The sequence below is a fragment of the Dipodomys spectabilis genome, unplaced genomic scaffold (assembly GCF_019054845.1).
Source record: "Dipodomys spectabilis isolate Male_0828 unplaced genomic scaffold, ASM1905484v1 ptg000360l, whole genome shotgun sequence".
NCBI lineage: Eukaryota > Metazoa > Chordata > Mammalia > Rodentia > Heteromyidae > Dipodomys > Dipodomys spectabilis.
This window is the reverse complement of record NW_024871037.1, coordinates 816,850-841,198: the sequence shown is the minus strand read 5'-3', so window position 1 is coordinate 841,198 and position 24,349 is coordinate 816,850. Positions and strand designations below refer to the sequence as shown.

General features: G+C 42.3%; 1 protein-coding gene across 2 annotated transcripts in view; it reads left to right on the top strand.

Annotated features, from left to right (window-relative positions):
• Sacm1l (SAC1 like phosphatidylinositide phosphatase) overlaps positions 1-24,349 on the top strand; it is a 41,687-nt gene that overhangs the window by 13,840 nt on the left and 3,498 nt on the right. For both annotated transcript variants that reach the window (XM_042665963.1, XM_042665964.1), the window contains 14 exons: positions 341-490; positions 1,403-1,462; positions 3,579-3,612; positions 4,682-4,783; positions 6,221-6,306; positions 7,191-7,277; positions 8,198-8,266; positions 10,357-10,436; positions 11,693-11,791; positions 13,576-13,714; positions 14,737-14,806; positions 14,921-14,993; positions 23,139-23,232; positions 23,344-23,436. In XM_042665963.1, coding sequence (XP_042521897.1) covers positions 341-490; positions 1,403-1,462; positions 3,579-3,612; positions 4,682-4,783; positions 6,221-6,306; positions 7,191-7,277; positions 8,198-8,266; positions 10,357-10,436; positions 11,693-11,791; positions 13,576-13,714; positions 14,737-14,806; positions 14,921-14,993; positions 23,139-23,232; positions 23,344-23,436 — 1,236 coding nt within the window. The remainder of the gene's footprint in view (positions 1-340; positions 491-1,402; positions 1,463-3,578; positions 3,613-4,681; positions 4,784-6,220; positions 6,307-7,190; positions 7,278-8,197; positions 8,267-10,356; positions 10,437-11,692; positions 11,792-13,575; positions 13,715-14,736; positions 14,807-14,920; positions 14,994-23,138; positions 23,233-23,343; positions 23,437-24,349) is intronic.

Here is a 24,349-nt window from a genome sequence, read left to right as displayed (position 1 = left end):
TAACCAAGCAGGGTTGTGAAGATGAAAGGGAATCTGTACAGTGTCTCTCTACACAGTGGGCCATAACCTGAGGTATTGCTTGAACCACTTGTTCAAATAGCTTTTCTGTTGTTTAGAGCAAATGTTGTGAAGGGATCAGAAAGCGGAAGTCCTCATCTTGCTCTCGGTATATAATAAAGCCCAGGCTGTTTATGGAACACCCCTGACTTCTGGGGAAATAAGAAGCACCCCAGTGCCATTTTATGGGGCTGGACTTAATTTAATTTTTGTTCTTTTCTCATGTTGACAGATTTCCTTTAGCCATAAAATAGACTGAGTTCTTTTTCTCTCTCATTTACAGTTACAAGATAATAAAACTTTCCTAGCAATGCTAAATCATGTCTTGAGTACGGATGGATTTTACTTTTCAACAACATATGACTTGACCCATACTCTGCAGCGGCTGTCTAACACTAGTCCAGAGTTCCAAGAGATGAGTCTCTTGGAAAGGGTAAGTTTGATCTTCAGTTATTTTGATTTAGTTTTTAAGGAAAGGAACATGTCTTTTTCACCCATGAAAATTTGTGCGGATTTTGACTTTGTTCCTTCTTCCCTTCCTTCCTTCCTTCCTTGGATGTGTTAGCCAAGGGCTATACTCTACCACTATGCTACACCTCTTGCCCTATTTTGATTTTTTGTATTCTTGACTGTTAGAATTATGTTTCAGATATTTACCACAATCTCAAATTGAGGACCTTAGAATCTCTGTACATACACAGCCAAGCGAGAATTATTGGAGTAGGTAGTCAGAAATCTCATGTAACTGAGTACAGAAGTTTCACATCTATAATCCTAGCACTCAGGAGGCAAAGCAAGAGGATCTTGTGTTTCACTGTTTAAGGATGTTCCTCTGTATCTGTAGGAGAACGTCACAGAATCACAGAGGCAGGAGGTGAGGTCAGAGACTTAGCTAGGACTGCCAGATCCCCGGCCCAGTAAGGCCAGGCAAGGATGTGGGTCCTGGGTAACAGGCACTGAAGAATTTGGAGCTGACAAGAGGGAGAACTCCTGCAGCCCTGAGGGGCCAGTTTGGGAGTCGCCACCTGAACTGGAGGCCAGGGAGCTGGCTGAGTGTTCACCAGGGATGCTGAGAGTAGGTCTGTAGGACAGAACATGTGCTGTGAAGGAGACCTAGTACTTAGCAATTGCTTACTATAAGAGGGAAAAAGACCCTGAAGGCCTCCCAGGTTTCTGAATGGCATGAGGCAGAGACAGAAATGGTGGGTTAAGGGAGCAGAATGAGTTCTGTTTGGGGTGTGTCAAAGAAACCTGCTTGTAGCCCCCATATGGAAGCATTGATGGGGGCGATTTTTCTTTCTGGGGACACTCAAGCTATTTTAATAAGTTTTAAAATTTTCCTCAGGCAGATCAACGGTTTGTCTGGAATGGACATCTTCTTAGAGAGCTGTCTGCTCAGTTGGAGGTAATGCACCCTAACTCAAGTCTGCATACCCAAGTTTGAATGCATTTTATAAATAACTATTTAATTACCAGGGATTTGGGTAATTCTGATTTAACTTTTTTTTTGGTCGGTCATGGGGCTTGAACTCTGGGCCTGGGCACTGTCCCTCAGCTCTTCAGCTCAAGGTTAGCGCTCTACCACTTGAGCCACAGCATCACTTCTGATTTTCTGGTGGTTCATTGGAGATAAGAGTCTCATAGCCTTTCCTGCCTGAGCTGGCTTTAAACCACGATCCTCAGATCTCAGCCTCCTGAGTAACTAGGATTACCGGAGTGAGCCACCGGTGCCCAGTTTAACTGTAATATTTTTTTTGGGGGGGGGTCCGGTCGTGGGGCCTAAACTCTGGGCCTGGGCGCTGTCCCTCAGCTCTTCAGCTCAAGGCTAGCGCTCTACCACTTGAGCCACAGCGCCACTTCCGGCTTTTTTCTTTTTGCTTATGTGGTGCTGAGGAATCGAACCCAGGGCCTTGAGCATGCAAGGCAAGCACTCTACCACTGAGCCACCTTCCCAGCCCTAACTGTAATATTTATACTTTGATCCAGTTCTACCTTCTCATATTACTCTAGGTTAAAGAACCTTATTATTTTCCTGTGCTACTCTACTGTGACAGCTTTCTGTTGCTATAATAAACAGACAAAAAGATTAAATGTCTGTTTTGCTTCATGATTTCCCAGGTTTGACCCATTATTTGCTGTCCCCTGTGTTTGAGCCTGGGGTGGAGCAGAGGAGCAAGTTTAGGGGCACACAGTAGAGCAGACTGGTCACCTTTTAGAGAGCAAGAGGGGGATGGGCCAGCACCAGTAACAGCTGGTTATAGACCCCCAGTGTAGGGTCCAATGTCTCCTTCCATGCCTAACCCCTAATTAGCTTCCACTAGATAACCCCTAAAATCTCAGCCATCGCCAAATTGCTCTCAAGGCATGGTCTTTAACCATGGCTTTTGAAAGACATTTAAGATTTGAACCATAACACTTACAGAAGCCTTCATGAAGAATTGAGGGGCCAGTGCTATGTCTGCACATGTCTTCCTGGGGACACGTGACTGCCTTCAGACATACCCAGATGCCACTCGTGTCTGTCCTTTCTTTACACAAATGGGCACAAGAAGCAGGCCCAGCTGGAAAGACACTTGAACGTGTGCACGTGCACGCGCACACACACAACTTTCAGGGAAGTAGATTTGTATGTTTTGTTTCCTTTTTTTTTTTTTTTTTTTTCCGCCAGTTCCGGGGCTTAAACTCAGGGCCTGGGCACTCTCTTTGAGCCTCTTTGTATTCAAGGCTAGCACTCTACCACTTGAGCCACAGTGCCACTTCTGGCTTTTTCTGAATAGTTCCTCGGAGATAAGAGTCTCACGGACTTTTTCCTCCTGGCTAGCTTTGAACTGTGATCTTCGGATCTCAGCCTCCTGAGGATTACAGGCGTCAGCCACTGATGACTGGGTAGTATTTTGTTTCTTGCCATTTGCTATGCTTTTGGGTAAAGCATAGCTTGAGCTGTAGACTGTTTGCAAGGACAGTCTTTTCCCCAGGAAGAGTAAAATTATTATAGGCAGAGACTATGAACAGTTCAGGAAGGACATAATCCTTCTGCAACTTCATATTACTGTTGTTCCAAAATGAGTGACAGTCCAAGCCCCAACAATTGTACTGCATACATGATGTAATAATAGACTTTTCTTTAAAATGACAAGTTATAGCTGGGCTATAACTAGTCATGCTTTTAATGCTAGCTATTCAAAGAGCCTGAGATCTGAGGATCATGCTTCTAAGCCATCCCGGGCAGGAAAGCCTGAGGGACTTATCTCCAATTAACTACCAAAAGGCTAGAAGTGGAGCTATGACAGAGATTAAGTGTGCTAGCCTTGAGCAAAACAGCTCAAGTACAGTGTCCAGTCCCAAATTTAAGCCCTAGGACAGTTACAAGAAAAAAAAAGTTATATATGAATGTACTACCTAGTTATGTTTATCTATTACTTCCCTGAGTGTAAACAAATCCTACACAATGCTTCTGGTTTTATTTACTGATTTATTTTTCAGGTATGCTCATTCTTCAAACTGTGTTATCTTTGTTTCAGGTCCATCGCTTTGCTCTTCCAGTGTTACATGGCTGTATCCTTATATAATGGTACTCGAGCAGGCTTTATTTACATCTTATAAGGCAGATGTAGAAACAGTAACAGATCTGGCATGGGAAGAGCATTTCAGGGTTGGTAGAAATAACTATTCAGAAAATTAAACTTGGGGTTGTAAAATATTACCATACTAATTAAAAACAATCATTAAAAAAAAAAAAGAACTCTCCAGACTGAATTACCGTCTCTGTGCAAGCATTTTCAGACTGGTGATTTAAAGAAAATGACTTCCCATGAAGTCTTTCCTGACTACTAATATAAAATGTGGAGCTCCAGAATTATGGTGACCAGCATCTTGAGAGAGAAGTAAAATTTAAAATAATACTTGCCATTTGAAAACAGTGATGGAAAAATGAAAATAGAGCACCATCTTAATGCTTAGGGAAAAACCATAATGCAAATGCAAAATGTGTGTGTGGGGGGGGGGGCGGGGGGAGAGAGCTGGTCTGGGGGTTTAAACTCAGGGCCTTGAGTTCTCAGTTGGATTTCTTGCTTGATGTTCTACCAGTTGAGCCATTCCCTCCACCTAGCATTTTGCTAGTTCATTGGAGATGGTGTCTTGTGGCCTTTTCTGCCGGGGCTAGCTTCAAGCCAGTGATCCTCTAGGTCTCAGCCTCCTGAGTAGCTAGGATTACTGGCATGAGCCACTGAAGCCCTGTAGTAGCCTGCATGTTCTTTTTTCTCTCTCTTCCTCTTCTTCTTTTCATTCTCTTGAAGGTTAATCTATCTTACATTTTTCATTCAGAGTAGGATTTTTGGTGACATGATTAGTATTCAGTTCTGTACATTTAGGAAGTGGATGAAGGTATCAGTGATGGAAAACATTTAAGTAGAAACTATAGTAAAGCGCTTCACTGTGGTCATAAGTCATTATAGGTGTGCTGACTTGGTACACCTTTACCTTTGAAGTTTATAGTACTGAGGAGATGTGCATAGTTTCTTATCCTCTACTCTCCTAAAGCATTCTTACTAGAGTAAATAGATTCAAATTGAATCTAAAGATAGTATGTATTTTTCTATGTTATCTTTTTCTTAACATAGTTAAGTTATTACTATGCACTCATGTTCTATTAATGGAAAATACTTTGATTGGATTCTCATCTCCAGGAGGAGTTGTTTCAGAGCTGGTGTGCGCTATTACGTAAGAGGTGAGATGGGTTTTTGTCAGTTTTTCAAAAGTGGGTCATGTCTGTCACTGATGTTTGTCTTGGGATGTCATAGGTTACACAACTAAACTTTTGTACTTTGTGTAATTATTTGGTAGCCTAATATCCTAGTTAGTATAAGCCTTCTCCAGCTACTGTAATTACTTTGCAAATGTTCATGTAACATTGTAGACTGATTTGTTTTTATGTTTTATTTTTGTCAGTCCTGGGGCTTGAACTCAGGGCCTGGGCACTGTTCCCGAGCTTCTTTTGCTCAAAGCTAGCACTCGACCACTTGAGCCACAGAACTACTTTTGGCTTTTTCTGTATATGTGGTACTGAAAAATTGAATTCAGGGCTTCATGCATGCTAGGCAAGCACTCTACCAGGAGTTAAGGTGTTTGCTAGATTCCTGAAAGTACAGCTGAACTCAGTACAGTTTTCAGTAACTTCAACACATCTCACAAAGTTGTGTTTTGTTGTTTTTTTTTTTGTCGGTTGGGGGGCCTGAATTCTGGGCCTGGATGCTGTCCCTGAGCTCTTCAGCTCAAGGCTAGCGCTCTACCACTTGAGCCACAATGCCAGTTCTGGTTTTCTAGTGGGTAATTGGAGATAAGAGTCTCACGGACTTTCCTGCCTGGGCTGGCTTTGAACCACGGTCCTCAGATCTCAGCCTCTTGAGTGGCTAGAATTACAGACGTGAGCCACCAGTGCTTGGCTTTGAGTACTTTTTAGAGGAAATTTGAATATATTAAAAAATGAGAAGCGGGCTGAGATCTAAGGATTGTGGTCCAAAGCTAGCCTGGGCAGGAAAGTCTGTGAGACTCTTATCTCCAGTTAACCACCAGAAAACCAGAAGTAACGTTGTGGTTCAAGTGGTAGAGCGCTCACCTTGAGCTGAAGAGCTGAGGGACAGTGCCCAGGCGCAGAGTTCAAGCCCCACTACCAAAAAAGACAACCAACTAGTCTGTTTTTTAATGGTCTTATTGCTCCTCACTCTATTTAAATAAGAGAGTTTCTATTAGCTTTTTGGTCTTCTTTTTTTTTTTTTTTTGTCAGTTGTGGGGCTTGAACTCTGGGCCTGGGTGCTGTCCCTCAGCTCTTCAGTTCAAGGCAAGCACTCTACCACTTGAGCTACGGCCCCACTTCCGGTTTTCTAGTGGTTTATTGGAGATAAGAGTCTCACGGTCTTTCCTGCCTGGGCTGGCTTTGAACCGAGATCCTCAGATCTCAGCCTCCTGAGTACCTAGGATTACAGGTGTGAGCCACTGGCGCCTGGCAACCTTTTGGTCTTGTACTATATACATTAGTTTGAATTTTTTTTATTTTATAAGTACTTTCCCATTACTTTGAACTGAATTAATTCTAAGTTAAGCTGAACGAATGAAAATGTTTCTTATATACTAAATAATTAGCTCATAATTTTTTTTTTCAACTTAGGAATTGATTCTGAAGGCCATGCAGCTAACTTTGTAGAAACAGAGCAAATTGTGCATTACAATGGTAGCAAGGCTTCATTTGTACAGGTAAAGTTCATGTTTCTATGTAGTAGCCAGGTGCCTTTTCTGCTTGATGGTACTTACTGGTCATGTTGAGGTTTTCCTCCCTTCCCTCCCATTCCTCTTCTTCCTTAGGTCCTATCTTTGTTTACAATGTAGAAAAAAATTTAGTCAATAAAAAGGTGTTCATTAATCTGGCACGCCCCTGCAGACGTTACCAGTGTGTAAGTGAAATCCCTAAAGGAGAGGTATTAGGGAAGGAGATTTGAAAGTTATGGAAATCTAGCATCACACTCCTCTCTTTAACCCTGTGCACTTAACCTGGGGTAGTGATACCTCTTTATACTTCTTTTTGTTGCTGCTGCTGTTGTTGGTTGTGGGGCTAGAACTCAAGGCCTGGGCACTGTCTGTGAGCTTTTGCACTCAAGGCTAGTGCTCTACCACTGTGAGCTACAGTGCTATTTCCCCCTCTTTATATGTCAGTGTGATATAATACTTCTCCTCTGTTGCCTCCCTATGGAGTTGATCATACTACCTTCTCTGCGGTATTAGTAGCTACATATAAGGCACGTATTCATAAACATCCTCCATTAAGAACGCCAAGTTATGTAGCTAACTTTGTTGTTAACTTTCCCTTGTGGAACTTCTTTTAGTTTAGGGGCATTATCTACACATGTCCTATGCATATGAAGTTAGGAGGAAAATTTGTTTTATGAGCATATTCCTACAAATTAAGTGTGTTCATATTGACCACTGTCATAGCTAGGAGGTTGTATTATTTTTTTCCTTTACGAAAGTGTTAGTACCTGTACTGTTGACAATAAGTTGAGAAGGACAAGTGTGTGTGTGTGTGTGTGTGTGTGTGTGTGTGTGTGTGTGTGTGTTCTTACTATATGTTTCTTTTCTTTTAGACCCGAGGATCAATACCTGTTTTCTGGTCTCAAAGACCCAATCTCAAGTACAAACCATTGCCACAGATCAACAAAGTAGCAAATCATGTATGTATCTTCAGTACATTTTCTTTCTCTTTGACTAAAAATAGAATTGAGGTAGCATTTTAGTTCTATAGAGCACATATTATTCCCTGTTAATGAGAATTTGGTATCTTTTAGACCCTAAATAGATGACATGTTAGATATGGCAGATGGGTGGCTAGACAGTGATGGAGTGGCAAGGCCAGATTTGTAACTTGTGCTGTCTAGAATACTTAGTAGATTCGATTAAGGTTGTATGCAGAATTAAATTGTAGCTCAGAATAAAATGGCTTACTAGTATATTTATTAGTGGTATATAGCATATCCAGAAGACACAGTCCCCATCCTGACATCATTCAGCATAGAAATCAGACATTTAAAGAAACATTTTAAATGTTTAAAAAGCACTATTTAAAAAATATTTCAAAGGCAGGTGCTGGTGGCTCACGCCTATAATCCTATCTACTCAGGAGGCTGAGATCTGAGAATTGCAGTTCAAACCCAGCCTGGGCAGAAAAGTCCCCATGGGACTCTTTTTTTTTGGTGGGGGGCCGTCTGGTCATGGGGCCTGAACTCTGGGCCTGGGCGCTGTCCCTTAGCTCTTCAGCTCAAGGCTAGCGCTCTACCACTTGAGCCACAGCGTCAACTTCTGGCTTTTTTCTTTTTTGCTTATGTGGTGCTGAGGAATCGAACCCAGGGCCTCAAGCATGCAAGGCAAGCACTCTACCACTGAGCTACCTGCCCAGCCCCAGGACTCTTAATCTTGAATTAACCACTCAAAAACTGGAAGTAGTGCTGTGGCTCAAGCGGTAGAGTGCTAGTCTTGAGCTCAAAGAGGCTCAAGGATAGCGCGCCCAGGCCCCAAGTTCAAGCCCCACAACTGAAGAAAAAATGTTTTTTCAATAATTTAACTTTGTAAATAATATACCTTTCCTCCCCTCTAGATGGATGGTTTCCAAAGGCATTTTGATTCACAAGTAATTATTTATGGAAAACAAATCATAATCAATCTGGTAAGTTTCTTGTATTTTTCCCTCCTACTCTCCTCCCTTCCTTTCTTTCTGGTATTGGGGCTTGAATTGAGGGTCTTTCTGGACTTTCTTGCTGACAACTGGTGCTCTGCCACTTGATCCATACCTCCATTAGGCACTTTGTTGATTAATTGGGGGAATCTTGCAGATTACTGTCTCTGCAGGCCTCAAACCTCAGTCCTCCAGGTTTCAGTCTTCTGAGTTTAGCTAGGATTAGGATTACATGTGTGAACCACTGGTGCCTGGCTCTTGTATTTTTCTCTTTCTTTCTCCCTGTCTCTTTCCCTCTCCTCTCCTCTCCTCGAGGGTTTGATGTTGTAGTTGTTGTTTGCTGGTCTGGGGGTTTGAACTCAGGACCTGGGTGCCATCCCCAAGCCTCTTGATGCTCAGGGTGAGTGCTCTACCACTCGAACCACAGTGCCCCTTCTGTTTTTCTGGTGGTTAATTGGAGATAAGAGTCTCACAGACTTTACTGCCCAGACTGACTTTGAACCATGATCCTCAGATCTCAGCCTCCTGAGTAGCTAGGATTGTAGACATGAGCCACCCATGCCTGGCTTGTCCTTTTTAAAAAAATTATGTGTTCAACTTACAGTGTGGTAACTGGAAGTCAGTTTTCTCCTTTCCCAGAGTTTGCTATTTTCATTTTGATTGTTAAAGATTGTAATAATCTACTTGTTGCGAGAGTTTTCTTTTTTCCTTTTTTTTTTTTTTGTCAGTCATGGGGCTTAAACTCAGAGCCTGAGAATTTTTTGCTCAAGGCTAGCACTCCACCACTTAGAGCCACAGTGCTACTTCCAGTTTTCTGGTGGTTAATTCCTTCCTGGTATGGCTTCAATCTGCAATCCTCAGATCTCAGCCTCTTGAGTAGTTAGGATTACAGGTGTGAGCCATAGGTGCCTGACTGCAAGACTCTTCTGAACTACTTCAGCAAAGATTTTTCCTTGTCATTTATGCTCATTTGATGTCTTTCTTCCTTTTGCTGCATTCAGTTAATGTGTGGCCAAGTGAATTCTAGCAATTAAAAAGTCTTAACAAAATTTACAAAAAAAAAAACAAATCAAGAGAACAGCCCTGTCTCCCATTCTTTTCCAACAGGCTTATTTCAAGACTAAGGAGTTGTCTGAAGGAAAATTTTAAAGTCATTTAGGACTTTTGTGTAAATGCCTCTTGCCTGAATATGTGGGTAGCTTTTAAAAACCCTTTTCGTGTACATTGCTTCTTTTGAATGTTCCCCCTTCCCTCCTTCTACAACCTTTAGGTGCTCTGTTGTATGCTTCTATCCAAAATCTCTTGCTCCAGGCCTTGGTTTTCTTTTAGTCCTGTCGCCACTTTTACAAGGAGTGTCTTAGTATTTTTCCCACCTGTTCTCAACAGTTACGCAAGACAGAGATGAGATAGTAAAGTCTTCCAGATAGAATAGGTGTATTTGCAAAGCAGGTTTGGCCTGATTTCCCTGGCTCAGCAAAGGGGAACTAAGAGCAAGGTTACCGCTCTTTGAAGACTTAAGTTTTTCACCCTGGGGAGAAGTGGAAGAAGGATAAATAAAAACACCACAGAGTTTTTCTACAGTTTAGAGAGTTCGTTTGCCAATCTTCTTGATCAGGTATTTAGTTGGTTGCTATAAACCATTGTTTCTGCTGGGTGCTGCTGGCTCATGCCTGTAATCCTAGCTACTTAGGAGTCTGAGATCTGAGGATCCCAGTTCAAAGCCAGCCTAGACAGAAAAGTGCCTGTGAGACTCTTTATCTCCAACTGACCACTCAAAAATCAGAAGGGTGCTGTGGCTTAAAGTGGTAGAGTGCTAGCCTTGAGTGAAAGAGCTCAGGGACAGTGCCCAGACTCCGAGTTCAAGCCCCATGACTGGGGGGGAAAACACAACAAAAAAAAAACTTTTGTTTCTGCAGAGCTTTTGCAAAACTGGTTCAGACAGCTACTGTTCCCCCACTTCCTTTTAAAATTAATGTTTCTCTGCCAGAAAGAGAGCTGAGAGCTTCCTTGTTTACCTGATAATATTCTGTCTCTCTAAATAAACTGAAAGCTATGGTGTTTTGTTTTTATTTTTTTTACAGATAAACCAGAAGGGCTCAGAGAAGCCTCTTGAGCAGACCTTTGCCACAATGGTGTCTTCCTTGGGAAGTGGAATGATCAGGTACCTCCTTGGGAAGCGTTTTGAGGCAGTAGCCATTCCGTCAAGACTTTCCATTTCTTGGTGGGCCTTTTATTGTTATCATCTGAGCTGCAGCTGTGCAGGTCTTACCTAGTGAACCTGTCTGGAGTAGCACCTTTCCCTGTCCTGCTCTTCAGTAGGCAATCGTTGAACTGCGCATGCATTCTTGTGAAAAGCTGGGGATCCCGAAACATGAGGTGGGGGGTTAGAAGTCAGCCCACTGTGGCAGGAAACTGAGATGGGAGGGGCGTGCTTGAGTAAGAAGTACCCAGGAGCATTTGGGAAAAACTCCCTTCCGAAACAACAACAACAAAGATACTGCATTACTTAGGAGAGAAATTGCTGTAACCTGTGTAAACAATTAAGTTCACTAAGTGGAATAATATAATGAACCTAGGAGAAAAATGTAAGTTTTTCTCGTGCAGTTCAACAGCTCTATGTCATCAGACCTGAAAGCCTGAATTTCTCTAGTTGGGGTACAGCATGTTTGTACTGGGGAAAAAAACGTTTGCCTTTGGTCTCCACGATAAACCCCTAGTGAAAGCCCTCTGTCTCAGAAGGTTCCCGTAGGTATTCTTTGCCCCTAGAGTTGTCTGAAGGAATTTGGAGTTTTTAGCATCACAGAGTAAAGACAGAAACTCATGAAACCAAGTAGAGCCACATGTACAATGTATCAGTAGTGAGAGGGGAGGGTGATTCTTTGCTAGGATGACCAGTCACTGACACATAGAGACTGTGTCACCTCTGTACTTCTCATAACCCCTAGAGCTGAAAGATACTCAACCTAATCTTCTGAGTGCCAGATTGAGTCTGACAATTGAGCATCTTAATTTAATTTGGAAAACAACAAAAAGGAACTCTATTAATACTTTTTTGCACATAATGGAAGAGAATAAAGAAACACTCCATCCTTAGTTGGACTGTGCCCTTCAGTGTGCACCCCTCACTACGGCACTCTAGCCTACATTGCTCCCCTACTTCTGAAACAAATGTGGGTGTGTTTATATGTGTCTGTTAGTGTATGTACAGCGTATATGTATATATTGTGTGTATTATATATATATATCTATAGCTATGAGCATGAGAGTGTTGTGTATCTATGTGTATTAGTAGTAAGTCCAGAATAAAATAGGCCCTAGTGTTTGTAAGAAATATCTATGTTCTCATAAAGAGATCTTATTTGTAAAAGAAAAATGCATGCTTTCTTGTCAAGTTCCTCATCTTTTTTTTTTTGGTAGGTACATTGCCTTTGACTTCCATAAGGAATGTAAAAATATGAGATGGGACCGACTGAGTGTTTTATTGGATCAGGTAGCAGAAATGCAGGATGAACTAAGGTAAGCCCCATTATTTTCTTGTGGAGGTAAAAGAAAGGTGTGTGTGTATAGCTCAGTCGTATTTATTATGTGTTGTCCAGAAGATTACAATGCTAGTTCACACTGGATTGTTAGTGCTTGTGTAAACTGTTTTGTTGCTTAAATTTTTATTGGAAAGAAGAGTCCTTCTACAATGTCAGGCATGTGCCTGCAATCTTAGCTTCCAGGAAGCTGAAGCGGCAGGATCAAAATATCATCTACTGCACATTGAGTACTCGTGGGATACCGTCACACACTTGCGTACACATGAATGTACACCAGCTAGAAACCAACGTCACTCATTCTGCATGAGCAATCGTGGAGTTAGACCCCTCTTCTAAGATCATGATTTCTGCCTAGCCCTTAATGAACCTATTGTCCATCTTCCATCCTTTAGTCATTTGGGAAAGAATTTCAGTCTTGATTTTTACCAAATATCCATGCCCTCTATATCTAGTATCCTCTTACACTGTGTGCTAAGTGCTTTTTTGGTGGGTGTATGCATCATGCTTTATCTCATTCAAACCTTAGAGCAGCCTAATGGTGCTGATGTCACCTCCATTTTGTGGGTGAAAAACAAAACAAAACACCAATATTACACAGCTAGGAAGCTACCTAAGGTATGAAGCCTAACAAGAAAACATTCTGTCAGTATTTTGCTGTCAGTATTTTGCTGTCAGTATTTTGTCAGATTTTTGATTAACAGAACTATCTGAAGAGCTTGTTAGAAAGAGAGAGCACACAAAAACTGTAACTATCATTTGCCTCAGTTCAGATAGCTGAGTGAGAGGAGAAAGGGAAAATGATTTTTCCCTTTTTTTTTTTTTTTTGGTCAGTTGTGGGGCCTGAATTTTGGGCTTGGGCACTGTCCCTCAGCTCTTCAGCTCAGTGCTAGCTACCTACTACTTGAGCCACAGTGCCACTTCCAGCTTTTTCTGCTTACGTGGTGCTGAGGAATTGAACTCAGGGCTGCATGCATGCAAGACATGCACTCTACCACTGAGCCACCTTCCCAGCCCCGGGAAAATGATTTTTCAAATAACACTGTTCTTCTTTTTACACTTTGTCTTATTGATATGTTACTCATCTGAAAAGAAGAAAAAATGTTTTTAATGCAGAACACCTGAAACTTGCTTCAGAGATTCTGATTCGGTTAATCTCAAAGCCAAGAAGGTTCATTTTTATCAAGCAAGCAGGGGTTCTGATATGGGTTACACAGGGTCCATAAAACCTAAGGATATAGTTGGGATAGTTATGCTAAGGAAACCACTCTGGCCCTGGGAAACAAGATCGATGCCCATAGCAACCTTTACAATATTCCCAACTCTACTTTTCACCTCTGTGAGATGTGATGACCTCTTCATGATATAGCCATTTGGATTTGTAGCCATTTTACACCAGCCACTCACACTCTGACCCCTATTGAAATATGTCTGGCCATCCATTCCCGTTTGGCCTTTTAATTTGTAACTTTTTTTTTTTTGTCAGTCATGGGGCTTGAACTCAGGGCCTGGCTGCTGTCCCTGAGCTCTTTTGCTCAAGGCTAGTGCTCTACCACTTTGAGCAACAGCGCCTCTTCCAGTGTTTTGGTGGTTAATTGGAAACAAGAGTCTCCCTGGCTGGCTTTGAATGACGATTCTTAGATCTCAGCCTCCTGAGTAACTAGGATGACAGCATCATTGAAATGGGGCCTATATGTCAAGAAGTGAGTCACTTGTAGGTGTGACCTACTTTGGTATGAGAGTGTTTATACAAATATGTTTTAGTTATTTTCTAGTAGACTCTACTGGCAAAGTGGTGACAAACCAGGAAGGTGTCTTCCGCAGCAATTGCATGGATTGTTTAGATAGAACGAATGTGATCCAGAGTTTGTTAGCTCGACGTTCACTTCAGGCCCAGCTTCAGGTATGAATTACTATTATTTTTTGCTGCCTTTTCTGGGGCTTGAACTCAGGGCCTGGAGCTGCCCCTTCTCTTCTTTTGCTAGTGCTCTACCACTTAAGCCACAGTTCCACTTGGAGCTTTTTGGGTATTTAGAAATGAGTCTCACAGGTCTTCCCTGCCCAGGGTTGGTTTGAACTGCACTGCTTAGATCTCAGCCTCCTGAGTAGCTAGGATTACAGGCGTGAACCACCGGTGCCACACTATGAATTCTTCCTCCTCCTTTCTTCTTTCTTCTTTCTCTGTCGTTGTCATCGTCGTCTTCCTCCTCCTCCTCCTCCTCCTCTTCTTCCTCCTCTTCCTCTTCTTCCTCTTCCTCTCTTCCTCCTCCTCCTCCTCCTCCTCCTCCTCCTCTTCTTCTTCTTCCTCTTCCACTTCTTCTTCTTCTTCTCCTTCTTGTCTTTGTGTGGCTTGAACTCTGGGACTGAGCAATGATCCTAAGCTCTTTTGCTTAAAGCTAGTGTTCTCCACTTTGAGCTACACAGTTCCACTTCCAGTTTGATGGTTCATTGGAGAAGAGTCTCACGGACTTTCTTGCCTGGGCTGGCTTTGAACCATGAGCCACTGGTGCCCAGCTATGATTTTTTTTTTAAATTGAGAAAGGATGTTGCAAAAAAATGAAAGGACCTTTTACCTTGACCAAAAATGTTAATTGCTCCACCTTAATCTGACTCTGTCTTAATCATTTTCCATAACCACAGTCAGTACACTTATGCAGTTTAGTTTTGCTATTTTTCTTTAGCATTTATGTAATCATAGTTTTTTTAATGGCTCTGTGTAATCATCACTTTTAATGAATGATAGTTATGCCATTTAAGATGTCATTTTGGGGCTTTTAAATAGCACTGTAGAGAATATATCTGTTCATAGTACTAGTCAGTAGCCAAGGAAGCATATAATAAGATTTGGGGACTGGCTGCTTCTGTTCCTGAACTGTATCTGCCAACATCTGTTACACATAAATACGGATGTGGTTCTTATTCCAGAGACTAGGAGTTTTACATGTGGGACAAAAGATCGAAGAACAAGATGAATTTGAGAAGATTTACAAAAACGGTAGGTACTTTGTTTAATAGAGGCAGAGTTGCTCAAAATTTGAAGTGAATTGCTAGTTTGAATGTGGTCATTGTAGTCATCATCAACCATTTTTTCAATTTTTTTTGTTTACAGCTTGGGCTGACAATGCAAATGCCTGTGCCAAACAATATGCAGGGACTGGTGCCTTGAAGACTGACTTTACCAGGCAAGCACATCCGTGGCTTAGAATCCCTCTGCTTTTGTTGTTGTTTGTCTTTTCTGTTTTGGTACCGGGGATGGAACCCAGGCCCTGTACTTTTTATAGTGCTGTAAGTAACCTGCAGGAAACAGTGGCACAGCCTCACCAGGGGCCTAGTCTGTCAGGATTGCCGGGAGAGGATGCTCAGGGGTTCATAGCCTTCTTAGGGTGTTCTGACGCAGCAGGTTTGAGGGCTCAGCAGTGATTCTTTCCTTTTTTAAAAAAATTAATTCTTGACGGGGGACAGAAGATGGCGACGGGGCAGTAGGGAAACGCCACAGCTCTCTCCAACCAAAAAGAGAGTTCGAGTTCCAACCTTTAATCTCCCCAAGAGACCGACAACAACAAAAAGACGAACACTCAGAGAAAAACCAGAGGTGGAAAATAACAAAAAAAGAAAGAGAGGAAAAGAAGAATTTCAGAACAGAGAAGAGCGAAGACCCCTCCCCCAACCTTTACTGGCCGCGCGGCAGTGCGCCAAGCCGCCGGCCAGCCGGCCCGGCAGGGGCTGCCGGAGCCACAGAGACACAGGGGGCTGCTTGCAGATCACCAGGTACCGGATTGCAGAACAGCGGATCGCCAGGAACAGAGAAACCTACCAGCCGGGAGTCTCCAGGAGGATCCCACCCCACCCATCACTCTCCACCGGAGCGGAGAGGCTCCATCCCGCCAAAGCCGCCCGGCACCAGCAGCGCCACAAAGGGACCTGTCGCGATCGCAACGACCCGGCGGGGGGCCGCCCAACCCAGCCCGCAACCACCCCAACTGAACTCGGACTGCAACAACAACTGACGGACTGCAACAACAACTGACGACCTACAGGGTGAGTACCCATCAGGGGACAGGGAATCCATCAAGGGAGACCAGAGCTGGAGGGAATCCCCAGACCCTGACCTAGACTCCCTACCCCAACACCCGGACCACAGGACCCACTAAAACTGGGAACTGTTCGAGAGCCCCACCAGTCGGTGGAGCACACTCTGCTGGCCAGGCCAGAGCAAGAGCGCCCCGGGAAGGGAGCTTAAATGCTCAAGCCAGGAACAGTGCCCCTGGGTCAAGACTACCAACAGTAGAAGAAATTTGAACTGTGTCCTCCAGGCTGCATAACCAAGGTGGTATACACATTAGCACAGGCCTAACGAGCGCGCTCCAGGCTGGGGCCGGAACCAGGCCAGGGGACCGGCGCCTGAACAAAGCAAAAAGGGTCAGAAGTGGGGCTGTGGCTCAAATGGTAGGGTGCCAGCCCTGAGCTGAAGAGCTGAGGGACAGCACCCAAACCTAGAGTTCAAGCCCACAACCAGCCCAAAACAAACAAAAACACATCAGGAGCCCATAGCAGACTCCAGTATTTGGGAGAGTGCATCCAGAGCATCTGATCTTCCCAAGAGCACCCGCAGGAGCAAACACAAGCAGTCTAGGCTGCTCAACCCTTCCAAAGGTGGGAATTGCTACAGCAGAGAGCTGAGAATCCTAAGCGAATAGCAGCTGGAAATAGGCTCCCAACAGAATCCAGATCAGACACAGACTCTCTCTACCAATAGAGAATCAGCAACCAAGCAAAGACAGACACACCAAAACAAGATTGAAGAGCAGTCTCCTGAACCCCCATGCGAAAATCACAGAGAAAAATCACAAGGTTTACCACTACCCAGGACAGCAAGCTCACCTCAAAAGCCAGCAGCCACGCAGGGGAGAGCCCCAGTGGGAGCAAAGCAGGAATGGAAGACAAAAACTACATCCAAGGGTTGCTGGAGGCAATGACTCAAGAAATAAAGCGAGAAATGGATCAGAAATTGAAAGAGCACAAGGATGAACTATCAAAAGATATACAGGATATCAAACAAAAATTGGATGCAAAAATAGAAGCTGCACAAACCTCAGTAAGAAGTGAGATAAACGCCAAATTAGAGGTAATGCATACTGATATCACCTCATTGAGAGGTGAGATCAGTACTCTGAGAACCAACATTGAATCCATAAAGGGATCCATTTCCATCATGCAAACCACAATAGAAGCCACGGTCAACAGAGTGAATGAAATGGAAGGTAGAGTGTCAGATACAGAAGACAGAATACACCAACTGGACCAAAAAGTGACAGATATGGAAAAATTACTCAAATTAAACCAAAGGGAAATTCAAGAGCAAGCAGATAATGCTAAAAAATTTAACCTTCGCATAATCGGAGTGGACGAAGGTGAGGAATTCCAGAGCAAGGGAATGCAACACCTATTTAACAAGATAGTCAATGAAAATTTTCCCCACCTCAAAAACGACCATCTTAACTACATCACAAAAGCTTATCGAACACCCAACAAGCAAGATCCCAGGAGAAACACTTCTAGGCACATAATAGTAACAATGATGGATCTGAATAATAAGGAAACAATCCTGCATGCAGCAAAAATGAAGAAGGAGCTATACTACAACGGGAAAAAAATTAGAATCACTGCAGATCTCTCCACACAAACAATGAATGCAAGAAAAGCCTGGGAAAGCACCATACGAGCCCTGAGAGCCAATAACTGCCAACCCAGACTGATATACCCGGCAAAGCTAGCATTCACATTCGATGGAGAACTGAAAACTTTTAATAGCAAAGAAAAACTAAATGAATACATAAACATTAAGCCAGCATTACAAAGAATTCTAAGAGGGGGGACACAACCTGAAGAAAGCAACCAGGAACTGGGACCTGCCCCAAACAGGCATTACTCAAAGTCTAACTGAGCAAGCACAGGAGGAAAGGAAAGAAGAAAAACTTAGGAAAACGGAATGGCAGGGACAACAATGCATCTCTCTATACTTTCTCTTAATATAAATGGGCTGAATTCGCCAATTAAAAGAAAACGAACTGAGGACTGGATCAGAAAACAAGACCCATCCATCTGTTGCCTTCAGGAGACCCACCTCTCAGCCAAACATACAAACAAACTCAGAGTGAAGGGGTGGAAAAGGATCTACCAATCAAATTCCCCCAATAAGAAAGCAGGTGTAGCTATCCTGATATCTGACAAAATAAACTTTTCATTAAAATCAGTACAGAAAGACAAGGACGGACATTACATATTAATAAAGGGAACAATCCAAGAGGAGGATATAACCATCATCAACTTATATGCCCCAAATATCGGTGCACCCAGATATGTTAAACAAATGCTCTCAAACTTACAGAATAAAATAGATCCCAATACGATAATACTAGGAGACTTTAACACGCCACTCTCACCAAAGGACAGGTCTACCAACCAGAGGATTGGCAAAGAAGCTACCGAATTAAGTGAGGCCATACTTCAAGCGGAATTAACTGACATCTACCGAGTATTTCACCCTAAAACAACACAGTACACATTCTTCTCAGCAGCTCATGGAACTTTCTCCAAAATAGACCATATCATAGTTCATTCAAGGAACTTAAGCAAATACAAAGGGATCGACATAATCCCCTGTATCCTATCTGACCACAGTGGAATCAAGCTAGCTCTCAATAACAAAGCATACCGCAGAAATTTCTCTAATACATGGAAATTGAACAGCACACTCCTTAACAAGGCCTGGGTAACAGAAGAGATCAGAGAAGAAATAAAGCATTTCCTAGAACTCAATGAAAATGAAAACACCTCACAAAGAAACTTGTGGGACACAGCAAAAGCAGTCCTGAGGGGCAAATTTATTGCCCTCAGTGCCCACATCAAGAGAATGGAGACAGACCAAGTAAATAATCTCATGTTGCAACTAAAACAGCTAGAAAAACAAGAAAAAATGGGACCTAAAGCTACTAGACGAAGCCAGATAACCAAATTGAGAGCAGAGATTAACCAATTAGAAAATCAGAAAACCATAACCAAAATAAACCAAACAAAAAGCTGGTTCTTTGAAAAAATAAACAAAATTGATGGCCCGTTGGCAAGATTAATTAAAAAAAGAAGAGAGGAAACCCATATTAATAGGATTAGGGATGCCACGGGAAACATCACAACACGTACCCAAGATATCCAAACAATTCTAACAGACTACTTTCAAAAGCTATACTCTCTAAAGGAAGAAAATCTGGCGGAAATGGATGCATTTTTAGAGAAATACAAGTTACCCAAACTGAGCAAAGAAGAAGTTAACCAATTAAATAAGCCAATATCCTATAATGAGATACAGGAAGCTATCAAAAGTCTTCCAACAAAAAAAAGCCCAGGACCAGATGGATTCACAGCAGAATTCTATAAGACCTTTAAAGAAGAACTAATACCCATACTCCTCAAGCTCTTCAGAGAAACAGAGAAGGAGGGAGCTATCCCAAACTCATTCTACGAAGCCAATATCACACTCATCCCCAAACCAGGCAAAGACCCAACCAAAAAGGAGAATTACAGGCCAATCTCCTTGATGAACACAGATGCAAAGATCCTTAACAAGATTCTAGCTAACAGAATCCAGAAACACATAAAAAAAATAATACACTATGATCAGGTAGGCTTCATCCCAGAGACACAGGGATGGTTTAACATACGTAAGTCAATAAATGTAATCCAGCATATCAACAGAGCCAAGGTCAAGAATCACATGATTATCGCCACAGATGCAGAAAAGGCCTTTGATAAAATTCAACATTCATTCATGCTAAAAGCTCTGGAGAAAATAGGAATAGAAGGAACATTTCTAAAAACAATAAAAGCCATTTATGACAGACCAATAGCCAATATTATACTTAATGGGGAAAAGCTACAACCAATCCTCCTAAAAACAGGAACAAGGCAAGGATGTCCACTGTCTCCACTCCTCTTCAACATAGTCCTAGAACCCTTAGCCAGGGCAATAAGGCAAGAAAAAGACATTAAAGGGATCCGCATAGGGAAAGAAGAAGTGAAACTATCCCTTTTTGCAGACGACATGATACTATACCTCCACGATCCCAAAAACTCCATCCCCAAACTTTTAGAAATCATAAGTCACTTCGGCAAAATAGCAGGATACAAAATAAACCCACAAAAATCAGTTGCCTTCCTATACACTGATAACGCACAGGAAGAGAGGGAAATAAAGGGAGCAACCCCATTCACAATAACCTCCCAAAAAATAAAATATTTAGGAATTAACCTAACCAAAGATGTAAAAGAACTATTTAATGAGAACTATAAAAAGTTAAAGAAAGAAATTGCAGAAGACACTAGGAAATGGAAAGACCTCCCATGCTCCTGGATAGGCCGACTTAATATAGTAAAGATGGTGATACTTCCAAAATTAATATACAAATTCAATGCAATTCCTATTAAAATCCCAATGACGTACATCACTGAAATACAGAAAACAGTCCAAAAATTTATATGGAACAACAAAAGACCTAGAATAGCCAAAACAATTCTAGGGGATAAAGACAATATGGGAGGGCTATCCATGCCGAACTTCAAACTCTACTACAGAGCTATAATCACAAAGACAGCATGGTACTGGCACAAAAACAGACCCGAAGACCAATGGAACAGAATAGAAGATCCAGATATAAATCCACAGGCCTACAGCCAGCTGATATTCGACAAAGGAGCCAAAGACATACAATGGAAGAAACACAGCCTCTTCAACCGCTGGTGCTGGGAAAACTGGGCAGCCACATGCAGAAAACTAAAAGTGGACCCCAGCCTATCACCATGCACCAACATCAACTCAAAATGGATTAAAGACCTTAACATTAAACCTGAATCTCTGAAACTACTGCAGGACAGAGTAGGAGAGACACTTGAACTAATAGGCACAGGAAGGAGCTTCCTGAACAGAGTCCCAGGGTCACAACAAGTTGGAGAGAGACTCGACAAATGGGACTACCTTAAAATAAAAAGCTTCTGCACAGCTAAATCTATCGCAACTAAGCTAGAAAGACAACCAACTAATTGGGAAAAAATATTTACCAGCAATATATCAGACAAGGGGTTAACATCCTGTATATACAGGGAACTCAAGAAACTAATCCCTCCCAAACCTAACAAACCAATTACTAAATGGGCAAGGGAACTAAAGAGGGACTTCTCAAATGAAGAAATAAAAATGGCAAAGAAACACATGAGGAAATGTTCATCATCCCTGGTGGTGAAGGAAATGCAAATAAAGACAACCCTGAGATACCACCTTACCCCAGTCAGAATGTCCCACATCCACAAATCAGCCAACGACAAATGCTGGAGGGGATGTGGAGAAAGAGGAACCCTATTACACTGCTGGTGGGAATGTACACTTATACAACCACTTTGGAAAGCAGTCTGGAGGGTCCTTAGAAAGCTAAAGATTGACCTCCCTTACGACCCAGTCATACCACTTCTAGGCATCTACCCTGAACAACAGGAACCAATATACAAGGACACGTGCACCTCCATGTTTATTGCAGCACTGTTCGCAATAGCTAGGATATGGAAACAACCTAGGTGCCCCACCACAGATGAATGGATCCAAAAATTGTGGTATCTATACACAATGGAATATTATGCAGCCATTAGAAATGACAAAATAATGGCATTTGCAGGGAAATGGATGGAGCTAGAAGGAATCATGTTGAGCGAGGTAAGCCAAGAACGAAGAGACAAACGGTACATGGTCTCCCTCATAAGTGGATGCTAAATCCAAAAGGTTAGTGATACGACAAAACTAACAGGACTTAAGAAACAAAGAACTCCCGCTCATCTGGTTGAACCACTACTAAATATCCTCATGCTGCTGATCACAAATATGGTATATAACATGTGAACACTGTTATATATTACAGACTGTGGTAGACAATTTGCTCCAGGGAAGTTAGAATGAACTTGTGACTTTGAAATTATGTAATCATTTAATCACAATCAAAAAAAAAAAAAAAAAAAAAAAAAAGAACCTCGGGGAAGGGAGGGAGGGAGGGGATGGTAGGGGGAAAACAATGGAGGGGGTAACAATGTTCAAGAGGAAGTGTACTCATAACCTCACTCATGTAACTGTGACCCTCTGTATAGTAGCTTTACAATAAAAAAAAAATAAAATAAAATAAAAAAATAAATAAATAAAAAAAAAAAAAAAAAAAAAAAATTAATTCTTTTTTTTTTTTTTCTTGTCAGTCATGGGGCTTGAACTCTGGGCCTGGGCGCTGTCCCTTAGCTCCTCAGCTCAAAGCGAGCACTCTACCACTTGAGCCACAGCACCACTTCTGGTTTTCTGGTGGTTCATTGGAATAAGAGTCTCATGGACTTTCCTGCCAGGGCTGGCTTTGAGCCTCGATCCTCAGATCTCAGCCTCCTAAGTAGCTAGGATTATAGGCATGAGCCACCAGTGCCCGGCCTTAAAAGATTTTCTTTCTTTCTTTCTTTTTTTTTGGTCGGTCATGAGGCCTGAACTCTGGGCCTGGGCACTGTCCCTGCGCTCTTCAGCTCAAGGCTAGCACTCTACCACTTGAGTCACAGCCTTATTTCTGGCTTTTTCTGTTTATGTGGTATTGAGGAATTGAACCCAGGGCCTCATGCGTGCAAGGCAAGCTCTCTACCACTGAGCCACATTCCCATACCCTCATTCATTTTTTTTGTTTTGTTTTGTTTTGATGTGGTACCAAGGAATCCAACCCATGGCCTCATGCATGCTAGGCAAGCATTCTGCCACTAAGCCACATTCCCAGCCCCTCTGCAGTATTTCTGAAGCCTTACTGTGTACCTGAGTCACCAACCTGATTCTGCAAGTTTGGTGCATAGCTTGAGAGCTGTGAATCGCAATCCTCAGATCTCAGCCTCCCAAGTAGCTAGGATGACAGGTGTCAGCTGCTGGCTAGGCATACTTTTTTATTGCCATCATTTCCTAAACGATACAGGGTAATGACTATTTACCTAACATTTTTTGCAGTTGTGTTAGTTATTACAAATAGGCTAGGGATGATTTGAAGTATACAAAGGATATGAACGGGGTATATGGAAATACTGCGTCATTATGAATAAGGGAAGGAGCCTCTGCAGAGCCTCTACCATGGATACTGTGGATGACCACATATTTCTTAGACCTGCCGAATGACTTTGGGACATCACTCTATTTTATTTACGTACATTTTGTTGGCCTTAAACAGTGTGGAAATGTAGCATGCAAGTCTATAATGTAAAACTGAATCTCTTTTAACCAGAACTGGAAAGAGAACTCAGCTGGGACTTATAATGGATGGCTGGAACTCACTAATACGATATTACAAGAACAATTTTTCTGATGGATTTAGACAAGTAAGTTTGTGTTTGGTGCTTTTTTTGTTGTTGTTTGTTAAATGATTGTATCATTCCTCAATAATTGCATCAAGTTTGGGGGAGTTATTAATTTCCTTTTTTCTGTTCTAGGACTCTATAGACTTATTTCTTGGGAACTATTCAGTGGATGAATTAGAATCTCATAGTCCTTTAAGTGTTCCAAGGGACTGGAAATTCCTGGCTGTAAGAATTCTTTATGTTTTTCAAGTATAACAACATTGTGGCTGAAGATATAGACACTGACAACTCCCCTGACCTCTCTTAAGTGCAGCGTAAATACTTAGCTCTCCCCAGTGAGAAGATCAGGACACAGAGTAAAATAACACTTAGCATTTGTTTCCTTGCCTGATGACATGACACTCTTGCAAATTCTTTTTATATGAGAACATGAGCAGGGAGTATGGAGAATCCCGTATTTCCGGAATGCTCCCATACTCTTGTGATGAAGGACTTACTGGAGACAAGTTTGCAACAGAAGGCAAAGTGTCTTTTGAGGACTCTTCTTAAATTTTTATTTTATTTTATTTTTTTGTGATGAGTCTAGGGTTTGAGTTGCAGGGTCCTGTCTGTGAACTTTTTCACTCAGGGCTAGCACCCTACCACTTGAACTACAATTCCACTTCAGGCTTTTTGGTATGGTTAATTGGAGATAAAAATGTCACAGATTTTCTTGCCTGGGCTGGCCTTGTACTGGTGATCCTCAGAGCTCAGCTTCCTGAGTAGCTAAGACTGTAGGTGTGAACCACTGGTGACAAGCCTCCCCTTATTTGAGACCACTGTTTGTCAGACTTTGCAACAGCCTCTAGGGCGTCATGCCAGTGGGCAGAAGTGCCCTGAAATGGAAAAGATGCCTGCTGCTCTAGATTCTCCTTTGGGCACCTGCCTTGACCCCTGAATACCCTTGATTTGTAGTTGAGGCGTGTTTCCTCAGATCTCCTAATGTAACTAGTCATGATTGGACCTCTAAGTAAACTTGTTTTTGTGTATTAGCTTGCCCAAGGAGTTTTATTCTTTCTTCCTTTCTTTTTTTTTTTGTTGCCGGTTCTGGGGCATGAACTCGGGGCCTGGACTGGGCCTGAGCGCTGTCCCCGAGCTT